The 12040-nt window shown below is 52.3% G+C and overlaps 1 protein-coding gene across 1 annotated transcript in view; it reads right to left on the bottom strand.

Annotated features, from left to right (window-relative positions):
* Positions 1–12040, bottom strand: part of LOC140408239 (diacylglycerol kinase theta) — a 267197-nt gene that overhangs the window by 160071 nt on the left and 95086 nt on the right. The window contains exons 8-9 of the mRNA XM_072495177.1: positions 10305–10528; positions 7878–7968 (exon numbers count right to left, since the gene is read on the bottom strand). Coding sequence (XP_072351278.1) covers positions 7878–7968; positions 10305–10528 — 315 coding nt within the window. The remainder of the gene's footprint in view (positions 1–7877; positions 7969–10304; positions 10529–12040) is intronic.

Here is a 12040-nt window from a genome sequence, read left to right as displayed (position 1 = left end):
TGGTTGATGGGAAATGTTCAGAATGGAGTACAGTCACAAGTGGAGTACCACAAGGATCTGTTCTGGGGCCGTTGCGGTTTGTCATTTTTATCAATGACCTAGAGGAAGGCGCTGAAGGGTGGGTGAGTAAATTTGCAGACGATACTAAAGTCGGTGGTGTTGTCGATAGTGTGGAAGGATGTAGCAGGTTACAGAGGGATATAGATAAGCTGCAGAGCTGGGCTGGGAGGTGGCAAATGGAGTTTAATGTAGAGAAGTGTGAGGTGATTCACTTTGGAAGGAATAACAGGAATGCGGAATATTTGGCTAATGGTAAAGTTCTTGAAAGTGTGGATGAGCAGAGGGATCTAGGTGTCCATGTACATAGATCCCTGAAAGTTGCCACCCAGGTTGATAGGGTTGTGAAGAAGGCCTATGGAGTGTTGGCCTTTATTGGTAGAGGGATTGAGTTCCGGAGTCGGGAGGTCATGTTGCAGCTGTACAGAACTCTGGTACGGCTGCATTTGGAGTATTGCGTACAGTTCTGGTCACCGCATTATAGGAAGGATGTGGAGGCTTTGGAGCGGGTGCAGAGGAGATTTACCAGGATGTTGCCTGGTATGGAGGGAAAATCTTATGAGGAAAGGCTGATGGACTTGAGGTTGTTTTCGTTGGAGAGAAGGTTAAGAGGAGACTTAATAGAGGCATACAAAATGATCAGGGGGTTGGATAGGGTGGACAGTGAGAGCCTTCTCCCGCGGATGGATATGGCTGGCACGAGGGGACATAGCTTTAAACTGAGGGGTAATAGATATAGGACAGAGGTCAGAGGTAGGTTCTTTACGCAAAGAGTAGTGAGGCCGTGGAATGCCCTACCTGCAACAGTAGTGAACTCGCCAACATTGAGGGCATTTAAAAGTTTATTGGATAAACATATGGATGATAATGGCATAGTGTAGGTTAGATGGCTTTTGTTTCGGTGCAACATCGTGGGCCGAAGGGCCTGTACTGCGCTGTATTGTTCTATACTGGCACTGGAGGGTGTGCAGAGGAGATTCACTAGGTTAATCCCAGAGTCGAAGGGGTTGGATTACGAGGAGAGGTTGAGTAGGCTGGGACTGTACTCGTTGGAATTCAGAAGGATGAGGGGGGATCTTACAGAAACATATAAAATTATGAAGGGAATAGATAGGATAGATGTGGGCAGGTTGTTTCCACTGGCGGGTGAAAGCAGAACTAGGGGGCACAGCCTCAAAATAAGGGGAATTAGATTTAGGACTGAGTTTGGGAGGAACTTCTTCACCCAAAGGGTTGTGAATCTATGGAATTCCTTGCCCAGTGAAGCAGTAGAGGCTCCTTCATTAAATGTTTTTCAGATAAAGATAGATAGTTTTTTGATTCAGTCATGTAAACAGCATAAAGTAAAGTAGCCCCAACCCCAGGTGACCATAGGCTGCTTCCCCCTTTGAGGGGCAGAGCTGACAGGTGGGGATTTAACCTGAGGGTCACCACACCTCAGGCGAGGGAAAAGGCTCAGAAGGCGGGGCCTTCATGGATAACCTCAGCCCGGTATGGGGATTGAACCCACGCTGCTGCCTCACTCTGCATCACCACCCAGCCCGGTACGGGGACTGAACCCCCGCTGCTGCCTCGCTCTGCATCACTTTTTTTTAATAAATATTTTATTGAAAATATTTGGTCAACCAACACAGTACATTGTGCATCCTTTACACAATATTATAGCAACACAAATAACAATGACCCATTTTATAAACAAAAAATGAATAAATAATAAATAACAAAATTGAAAACTAACCTTAATTGGCAACTGCCTTGTCACAAGTAACACTCTCCAAAACTATAATTTAACAGTCCAATATATAATTATCTGTGGCAACGACCTATACATATTATACAGTATATATTAACAACCCTGAGAGTCCTTCTGGTTCCCCCCCCCCCCCGATCCTGGGCTGCTGCTGCTGCCTTTTTTCCATTCCATCTATCTTTCTGCGAGGTATTCGACGAACGGTTGCCACCGCCTGGTGAACCCTTGAGCCGACCCCCTTAGGACGAACTTAATCCGCTCTAGCTTTATAAACCCTGCCATGTCATTTATCCAGGTCTCCACCCCCGGGGGCTTGGCTTCTTTCCACATTAACAATATCCTGCGCCGGGCTACTAGGGACGCAAAGGCCAAAACATCGGCCTCTCTCGCCTCCTGCACTCCCGGCTCTTGTGCAACCCCAAATATAGCCAACCCCCAGCTTGGTTCGACCCGGACCCCCACTACTTTTGAAAGCACCTTTGTCACCCCCATCCAAAACCCCTGTAGTGCCGGGCATGACCAAAACATATGGGTTGATTCGCTGGGCTTCTCGAGCACCTCGCACACCTATCCTCCACCCCAAAAAATTTACTGAGCCGTGCTCCAGTCATATGAGCCCTGTGTAATACCTTAAACTGAATCAGGCTCAGCCTGGCACGCGAGGACGACTAGTTTACCCTGCTTAGGGCATCTGCCCACAGCCCCTCCTCGATCTCCTCCCCCAGCTCTTCTTCCCATTTCCCTTTTAGTTCATCTACCATAGTCTCCCCCTCGTCCCTCATTTCCCTATATATATCTGACACCTTACCATCCCTCACCCATGTCTTTGAGATCACTCTGTCCTGCACCTCTTGTGTCGGGAGCTGCGGGAATTCCCTCACCTGTTGCCTCGCAAAAGCCCTCAGTTGCATATACCTGAATGCATTCCCTTGGGGCAACCCATATTTCTCGGTCAGCGCTCCCAGACTCGCGAACTTCCCATCCACAAACATCTTTCAGTTGCGTTATTCCTGCTCTTTGCCACATTCCATATCCCCCATCCATTCCCCCCGGGGCAAACCTATGGTTGTTTCTTATCGGGGACCCCCCCCAAGGCTCCAGTCTTTCCCCTATGCCGTCTCCGCTGTCCCCAAATCTTCAGTGTAGCCACCACCACCGGGCTTGTGGTGTAGTTCCTCGGTGAGAACGGCAATGGGGCTGTCACCATAGCCTGTAGGCTAGTCCCCCTACAGGACGCCCTCTCTAATCTCTTCCACGCCGCTCCCTCCTCCTCTCCCATCCACTTACTCACCATTGAAATATTAGCGGCCCAATAATACTCACTTAGGCTCGGTAGTGCCAGCCCCCCCCTATCCCTGCTACGCTGTAAGAATCCCTTCCTCACTCTCGGGGTCTTCCCGGCCCACACAAAACCCATGATGCTCTTTTCAATCCTTTTAGAAAAAGCCTTCGTGATCACCACCGGGAGGCACTGAAACACAAAGAGGAATCTCGGGAGGACCACCATCTTAACCGCCTGCACCCTCCCTGCCAGTGACAGGGATACCATATCCCATCTCTTGAAATCCTCCTCCATTTGTTCCACCAACCGCGTTAAATTTAACCTATGCAATGTGCCCCAATTCTTGGCTATCTGGATCCCCAGGTAACGAAAGTCCCTTGTTACCTTTCTCAACGGTAGGTCCTCTATTTCTCTACTCTGCTCCCCTGGATGCACCACAAACAACTCACTTTTCCCCATGTTCAATTTATACCCTGAAAACTCCCCAAACTCCCCAAGTATCCGCATTATTTCTGGCATCCCCTCCGCCGGGTCTGCCACGTATAGTAGCAAATCGTCCGCATACAAAGATACCCGGTGTTCTTCTCCTCCTCTAAGTACTCCCCTCCACTTCTTGGAACCCCTCAACACTATCGCCAGGGGCTCAATCGCCAGTGCAAACAATAATGGGGACAGAGGGCATCCCTGCCTTGTCCCTCTATGGAGCCGAAAATATGCAGATCCCCGTCCATTCGTGACCACGCTCGCCATCGGGGCCCTATACAACAACTGCACCCATCTAACATACCCCTCTCCAAAACCAAATCTCCTCAACACCTCCCACAAATAATCCCACTCCACTCTATCAAATGCTTTCTCGGCATCCATCGCCACTACTATCTCCGTTTCCCCCTCTGGTGGGGCCATCATCATTACCCCTAACAGCCTCCGTATATTCGTGTTCAGCTGTCTCCCCTTCACAAACCCAGTTTGGTCCTCGTGGATCACCCCCGGGACACATTCCTCTATTCTCATTGCCATTACCTTGGCCAGGATCTTGGCATCTACATTTAGGAGGGAAATAGGTCTATAGGACCCGCATTGTAGCGGGTCCTTTTCCTTCTTTAAGAGAAGCGATATCGTTGCTTCAGACATAGTCGGGGGCAGTTGTCCCCTTTCCTTTGCCTCATTAAAGGTCCTCGTCAATACCGGGGCGAGCAAGTCCACATATTTTCTATAGAATTCGACTGGGAATCCATCCGGTCCCGGGGCCTTTCCCGCCTGCATGCTCCTAATTCCTTTCACCACTTCTTCTACCTCGATCTGTGCTCCCAGTCCCACCCTTTCCTGCTCTTCCACCTTGGGAAATTCCAGCCGATCCAAGAAGCCCATCATTCTCTCCCTCCCATCCGGGGGTTGAGCTTCATATAATTTTTTATAAAATGTCTTGAACACTCCATTCACTCTCTCAGCTCCCTGCTCCATCTCTCCTTCCTCATCCCTCACTCCCCCTATTTCCCTCGCTGCTCCCCTTTTCCTCAATTGGTGTGCCAGCAACCTGCTCGCCTTCTCCCCATATTCGTACTGTACACCCTGTGCCTTCCTCCATTGTGCCTCTGCAGTGCCCGTAGTCAGCAAGTCAAATTCTACATGTAGCCTTTGCCTTTCCCTGTACAGTCCCTCCTCCGGTGCTTCCGCATATTGTCTGTCCACCCTCAAAAGTTCTTGCAGCAACCGCTCCCGTTCCTTACTCTCCTGCTTCCCTTTATGTGCCCTTATTGATATCAGCTCCCCTCTAACCACCGCCTTCAACGCCTCCCAGACCACTCCCACCTGGACCTCCCCATTATCATTGAGTTCCAAGTACTTTTCAATGCACCCCCTCACCCTTAGACACACCCCCTCATCTGCCATTAGTCCCATGTCCATTCTCCAGGGTGGGCGCCCTCCTGTTTCCTCCCCTATCTCCAAGTGCACCCAGTGTGGAGCGTGATCCGAAATGGCTATAGCCGTATACTCCGTTCCCCTCACCTTCGGGATCAACGCCCTTCCCAGCACAAAAAAGTCTATTCGCGTGTAGACTTTATGGACATAGGAGAAAAACGAGAACTCCTTACTCCTAGGTCTGCTAAATCTCCACGGGTCTACACCTCCCATCTGCTCCATAAAATCTTTAAGTACCTTGGCTGCTGCCGGCCTCCTTCCAGTCCTGGACTTCGACCTATCCAGCCCTGGTTCCAACACCGTATTAAAATCTCCCCCCATTATCAGCTTTCCCATCTCTAGGTCCGGAATGCGTCCTAGCATCCGCCTCATAAAATTGGCATCATCCCAGTTCGGGGCATATACGTTTACCAAAACCACCGTCTCCCCCTGTAGTTTGCCACTCACCATCACGTATCTGCCCCCGTTATCCGCCACTATAGTCTTTGCCTCGAACATTACCCGCTTCCCCACTAATATAGCCACCCCCCTGTTTTTCGCATCTAGCCCCGAATGGAACACCTGCCCCACCCATCCTTTGCGTAGCCTAACCTGGTCTATCAGTTTCAGGTGCGTTTCCTGTAACACAACCACATCTGCCTTAAGTTTCTTAAGGTGTGCGAGTACCCGTGCCCTCTTTATCGGCCCGTTCAGCCCTCGTGATCAGCCGGGTTGGGGGGCTTCCTACCCCCCCCCCCCCCCCCCCTTGTCGATTAGCCATCCCCTGTTTCCAGCTCCTCACCCGGTTCCCACGCAGCTGTATCTCCCCCAGGCGGTGCCCCCCCGCCCATCCCCTCCCATACCAGCTCCCCCCTCTCCCCAGCAGCAGCAACCCAGTAATTCCCCCCTCCCACCCCCCCCGCTAGATCCCCCGCTAGCGTAATTACTCCCCCCATGTTGCTCCCAGAAGTCAGCAAACTCTGGCCGACCTCGGCTTCCCCCCGTGACCTCGGCTTGCACCGTGCGACGCCCCCTCCTTCCTGCTTCTCTATTCCCGCCATGATTATCATAGCGCGGGAACCAAGCCCGCGCTTCTCCCTTGGCCCCGCCCCCAATGGCCAACGCCCCATCTCCTCCACCTCCCCTCCTCCCCCCATCACCACCTGTGGAAGAGAGAAAAGTTACCACATCGCAGGATTAGTACATAAAACTCCTCTTTCCCCCCCCTTTTAACCCCCCTCTTCGCCCCCCACATTCGCCCCACCACTTTGTTCAAACGTTCTTTTTAATAACCCGCTCATTCCAGTTTTTCTTCCACAATAAAAGTCCACGCTTCATCCGCCGTCTCAAAGTAGTGGTGCCTCCCTCGATATGTGACCCACAGTCTTGCCGGTTGCAGCATTCCAAATTTTATCTTCTTTTTATGAAGCACCGCCTTGGCCCGATTAAAGCTCGCCCTCCTTCTCGCCACCTCCGCACTCCAGTCTTGATAAACGCGGATCACCGCGTTCTCCCATTTACTGCTCCGAGTTTTCTTTGCCCATCTAAGGACCATTTCTCTATCCTTAAAACGGAGGAATCTCACCACTATGGCTCGGGGAATTTCTCCTGCTCTCGGTCCTCGCGCCATCACTCGGTATGCTCCCTCCACCTCCAACGGACCCGCCGGGGCCTCCGCTCCCATTAACGAGTGCAGCATCGTGCTCACATATGCCCCGACGTCCGCTCCCTCCGCACCTTCAGGAAGACCAAGAATCCTCAGGTTGTTCCTCCTTGCATTGTTCTCCAGTGCCTCCAACCTTTCCACACATCGTTTCTGATGTGCCTCATGTGTCTCCGTCTTCACCACCAGGCCCTGTATGTCGTCCTCATTCTCGGCTGCCTTTGCCTTCACGACCCGAAGCTCCCGCTCCTGGGTCTTTTGTTCCTCCTTTAGCCCTTCGATCGCCTGTAGTATCGGGGCCAACAGCTCTTTCTTCATTTCCTTTTTGAGCTCTTCCACACAGCATTTCAAGAACTCTTGTTGTTCAGGGCCCCATGTTAAACTGCCACCTTCCGACGCCATCTTGGTTTTTGCTTGCCTTCCTTGCCGCTGTTCTAAAGGATCCACTGCAATCCGGCCACTTTCTCCTCCTTTTTTCATCCGTATCCAGGGGGGATTCCCTTCTGGTTTACCGCACAGTGTTTTTAGCCGTCAAAATTGCCGTTGGGGCTCCTATCAAGAGCCCAAAAGTCTGTTTCACCGGGAGCTGCCAAAACGTGCGACTCAGCTGGTCATCGCCGCACCCGGAAGTCCTCGCTCTGCATCACTAACCAGCCCCCCCAACCCAGTACAGGACTGAACCCACGCTGCTGCCTCGCTCTGCATCACCCCCCAGCTCGGTACGGGGATTGAACCCACGCTGCTGCCTCGCTCTGCATCATTAACCAGCCGCCCAACCCGGTACGGGGATTGAACCCACGCTGCTGTCTCGCTCTGCATCACTAACCAGCTGTCCAGCCAACTGAGCTAAACCGGCCCCTAACAGGATGACATTGTATGTACAGCAAAGATACCGAGCTTGCTGGATTGTCCTGTATAATATCCAGCACGGGATCGATGGGATGGGAATGATCCTCTGCCCCCTGGTCCTCGCGAAGTACAAGTTACCCACTAGGGACGGGATCCCTAATTAACCTGTCCATAAAAGGTCGGCAGTAAGGCACCGATTGGAGGAATCTGGTAGGGAGTTACCGAGCATTGACTTACCGTATTGTAAATAAATCTAGTTGTCTGCTCAGAGAGGACTCCCCGTGTCCTTATTAAATCCTGGTTACAGTTATTGCACATTGTTAGTCATTTATATCAAACTAATTGGACATGAAGTATTTCTGATTGGAACTAACCTGCCTGCCCAGCTGTACAAGAACTTCTTGGATAAGTGCTCTGACGCTACTCTCCATGTTAATTGGAATGGTGATGTAAGCCACGCCAAACCTGAAACACAGAAACAGAGTTAAACTAACAGATGAACATTCAAAAGGAAGAAATATTAACTGTCACTGAAATCATAACATTTCATAGCAAACTGCTACTCACAAAAACCCCAAAAAGTGTAACCAAACTTAAATGTAAACAATTCAATCCAGGCCAGCTATTGGCTTTAATAAGCTTTCAAAACCAGGGGCTGGATTCTCTTCCTGTGACGCACGGAGCGCGTTTCCCGATCGGACAGAGAATCGAGACTCAGGGGGAAATCGGGATCAGCACCATGTCATCCTCCGACCCCCCCAGTGGAGCCGGGGTCGAGGTTCACAACCGTGCGCTAGGAGGAGGATGTAAATGAATGGAAATGAGGTTGAATGGGTCTGTGGGGTGGGGAATCCCTCTAGTCAAGGAGAGTCTGTGGGGTTCCTTCAGTTACCAGGAAGGGTCTCCCTATTCAAAGGTTTTCTGGGATGTTTTGAGTATTCATGGGGGAGGGGTGATGTCTCCCTATTTATATGGGCAGCACAATGGTTAGCACTGTTGCTTCACAGCGCGGTGCAATCCGGAGTGCAGCGCTGCTTTGCGTTGGGGAAGGAGGGGGCCGTCCACAGCACTTCGCTAGTGGGCCACCTGCATGAAATGTAGCCCCGAGGGCGGAAATCCGTCGTATTCCTCGCCATACATAGGTTTGCAAGGGAAACGGAATTGCAATTCTCCTCCAGCAGGAGAACTTAGACACCCAAACGGAGAATTATGATCACCTAATTTATATCAAAATGCTGAACACTCAAGCATCCTTTCGAACTTTTCAGTTTTGTGAAAACATGAATGCTAGAATAACAAGGTTTGGTCTTTGTAACAACATTATTCCTCCCTTCCAACTCTGTTTCGTTCAGTGACGCCAGGTGAACCTGCCTCTCCCTCGCCAGGTGAACCTGCCTCCCTCTCGCCAGGTGAACCTGCCTCCCTCTCGCCAGGTGAACCTGCCTCTCTCTCGCCAGGTGAACCTGCCTCTCCCTCGCCAGGTGAACCTGCCTCCCTCTCGCCAGGTGAACCTGCCTCCCTCTCGCCAGGTGAACCTGCCTCTCTCTCGCCAGGGGAACCTGCCTCCCTCTCGCCAGGTGAACCTGCCTCCCTCTCGCCAGGTGAACCTGCCTCCCTCTCGCCAGGTGAACCTGCCTCCCTCTCGCCAGGTGAACCTGCCTCCCTCTCGCCAGGGGAACCTGCCTCTCTCTCGCCAGGTGAACCTGCCTCTCTCTCGCCAGGTGAACCTGCCGCCCTCTCGCCAGGTGAACCTGCCGCCCTCTCGCCAGGTGAACCTGCCGCCCTCTCGCCAGGTGAACCCGCCTCGCTCCCTTGCCAGGTGAACCTGCCTCTCTTTTGCCAGGTGAACCTGCCTCCCTCTCACCAGGTGAACCTGCCCCTCTCTCGCCAGGTGAACCTGCCTCTCTCTCGCCAGGTGAACCAGCCTCTCTCTCGCCAGGTGAACCTGCCTCTACCTCACCAGGTGAACCTGCCGCCCTCTCTCGCCAGGTGAACCTGCCTCTCTTTTGCCAGGTGAACCTGCCTCTCTCTCCCCAGGTGAACATGCCGTCCTCTCGCCAGGTGAACCTGCCGCCCTCTCGCCAGGTGAACCTGCCTCTCTCCCTCACCAGGTGAACCTGCCTCCCTCTCGCCAGGTGAACCTGCCTCTCTTTTGCCAGGTGAACCTGCCTCTCTCTTGCCGTGGGAGCGGAGAATAGCCGTCCATGCCGGAAATCCAGCGCGACGCGCTCTGTGATTCTCCGCGGACCTGCCAGTGGCGTGCGTGTGGTCGACGCGACGCCGGTCGGGGGCCGTTGGAACAGGCCCCTGCGGCCGACTAGCCGATCTCCCGCTGGCGTGGTTTACATCTGGTACCACCCGGCGGGAGCTCGGACCCGCGGCCGCGGTCCTGGTGGGGGGCGGGGGGAATCTGACTCCGGGGGGGGCTTCAGCGGTGGCCAGGCCCGCGATCGGCGGGGGAACCTACCTTACTCCGCGCGGGCCAGCTGTGTGGCTCCGCCATGTCGCCGGCACCCAGGTGGGCCTCCGCGCGGTGTGGACAGTCGGGCTCCGCCAGCAGCCAGAGCTGCGGGATGCATGCCGGGGCCCTGCTAGCCCCCTGGAAAACGGAGAATCACACCGGACCTTCGAGGGAAAAGTCCGGAGTGATTCTTGCCCGTTTTACGGCGGGCTTGGGGACTTAGTCCCCAAAAGGGAGAATCCTGCCCATGGTTTCAGCCACTACATTTAATGGTCTATAGTATCATTAAACACCTTCTATATTATTTCGTACTTTCATTTGTCTGTAAGAAGCAACTTACTTTAACCATCCAGGATAAATTTTGACTACATCACAATCTCTTGGCTTTGCACGCAGTACCCAAGCTTCAGGAATTGTATCATGGAATACGGACAGAGTCTTGCTCTCCACGCTGCCGTCATTTGGGTTTGTAATATCGTCACTGTACACAGCATCTTGGGTAAATGTATGGAGTTCATATTCCTGAGGATCATCTGGGATGTAATACGCTCTCAGTGCAGCTTCCTGTTAAAATGGGATTCCAGTTAAATCCAGATTTTAACACTTCCATCATTAAACTGCAGACATAATCCACCCACAAGCCATTGAGCAAACAAGATAACTTCAGAGTAAAAATAGTTGAACTCTAAGTACATGGGACAGAATTATATTTCACTCAATTGCATTTGGTGAAGTTTGTGGGCAGCACGGTAGCATTGTGGATAGCACAATTGCTTCACAGCTCCACGGTCCCAGGTTCGATTCCCGACTTGGGTCACTGTCTGTGTGGAGTCTGCACATTCTCCCCGTGTCTGCGTGGGTTTCCTCCGGGTGCTCCGGTTTCCTCCCACAGTCCAAAGATGTGCGGGTTAGGTGGATTGGCCGTGATAAATTGCCCTAAGTGACCAAAACAAAAGTTAGGAGGGGTTATTGGGTTAGGGGGATAGGGTGGAAGTGAGGGCTTAAGTGGGTCGGTGCAGACTCGATGGGCCGAATGGCCTCCTTCTGCACTGTATGTTCCATGTTCTAACCTTCACACTTAGCTTTAAAAATAAATAAATAGAACAATGGGCTGGGCGGAGAGGGGTCTGGGCAGATGGAGGGATGGACTGGGCGGAGAGAGGGATGGACTGGGCGGAGAGAGGGATGGACTGGGAGGAGAGAGGGATGGACTGGGAGGAGAGAGGGATGGACTGGGAGGAGAGAGGGATGGGCAGAGAGGGATGGACTGGGCAGATGGAGGGATGGACTGGGAGGAGAGAGGGATGGGCGGAGAGGGATGGACTGGGAGGAGAGAGGGATGGGCGGAGAGGGATGGACTGGGAGGAGAGAGGGATGGGCGGAGAGGGATGGACTGGGAGGAGAGAGGGATGGGCGGAGAGGGATGGACTGGGCGGAGAGGGATGGGCGGAGAGAGGGATGGGCAGATGGAGGGATGGACTGGGCGGAGAGGGATGGACTGGGCGGAGAGAGAGGGATACGAACAAACAAAGAACAATACAGCACAAGAACAGGCCCTTCGGCCCTCCAAGCCTGCGCCGACCATGGTACCTGCCGCAAATAAAACCTTCTGCAGGGTCCGTATCCTTCCATTCCCACCCTATTCATATATTTGTCTAGATGCCCCATAAATGTCGCTATCGTACCTGCTCCCACCATCTCCCCATGCAGCGCGTTCCATATACATGGGAGTGAAGGAAACTTTTCACGTTTAAAATATGTTTGTTTTGCTGTTAAAAGCTAATCGACAGTTCTATGACTCTGCTCATCCATGATTTCTAAAAAAAAAGTTAAAGTTACGTTTTTTGAGCCAGGGTTCAATTCTGGGACCTTCCCACCCAATAATAATATAAACTGGGAACGTGACAGAAAGGCTTGCTTGCTGGGCTATTAATTGACTCACTCACTCCAATGGTATGAAATATACATCCACATTGTTTACAACTGGCTTTGGAGAAACATCTTGTAAAGAGTCCGTGACAATATCATTGCATTGTCCATCTACAGAGAACATTATGCACAACTCCTCTCCTGGCC

The sequence above is a fragment of the Scyliorhinus torazame genome, chromosome 3 (genome assembly GCF_047496885.1).
Source record: "Scyliorhinus torazame isolate Kashiwa2021f chromosome 3, sScyTor2.1, whole genome shotgun sequence".
Taxonomy (NCBI): Eukaryota; Metazoa; Chordata; class Chondrichthyes; order Carcharhiniformes; family Scyliorhinidae; genus Scyliorhinus; species Scyliorhinus torazame.
The sequence above is the reverse complement of the archived record's forward strand: the minus strand, read 5'-3'. Positions and strand labels throughout refer to the sequence as shown.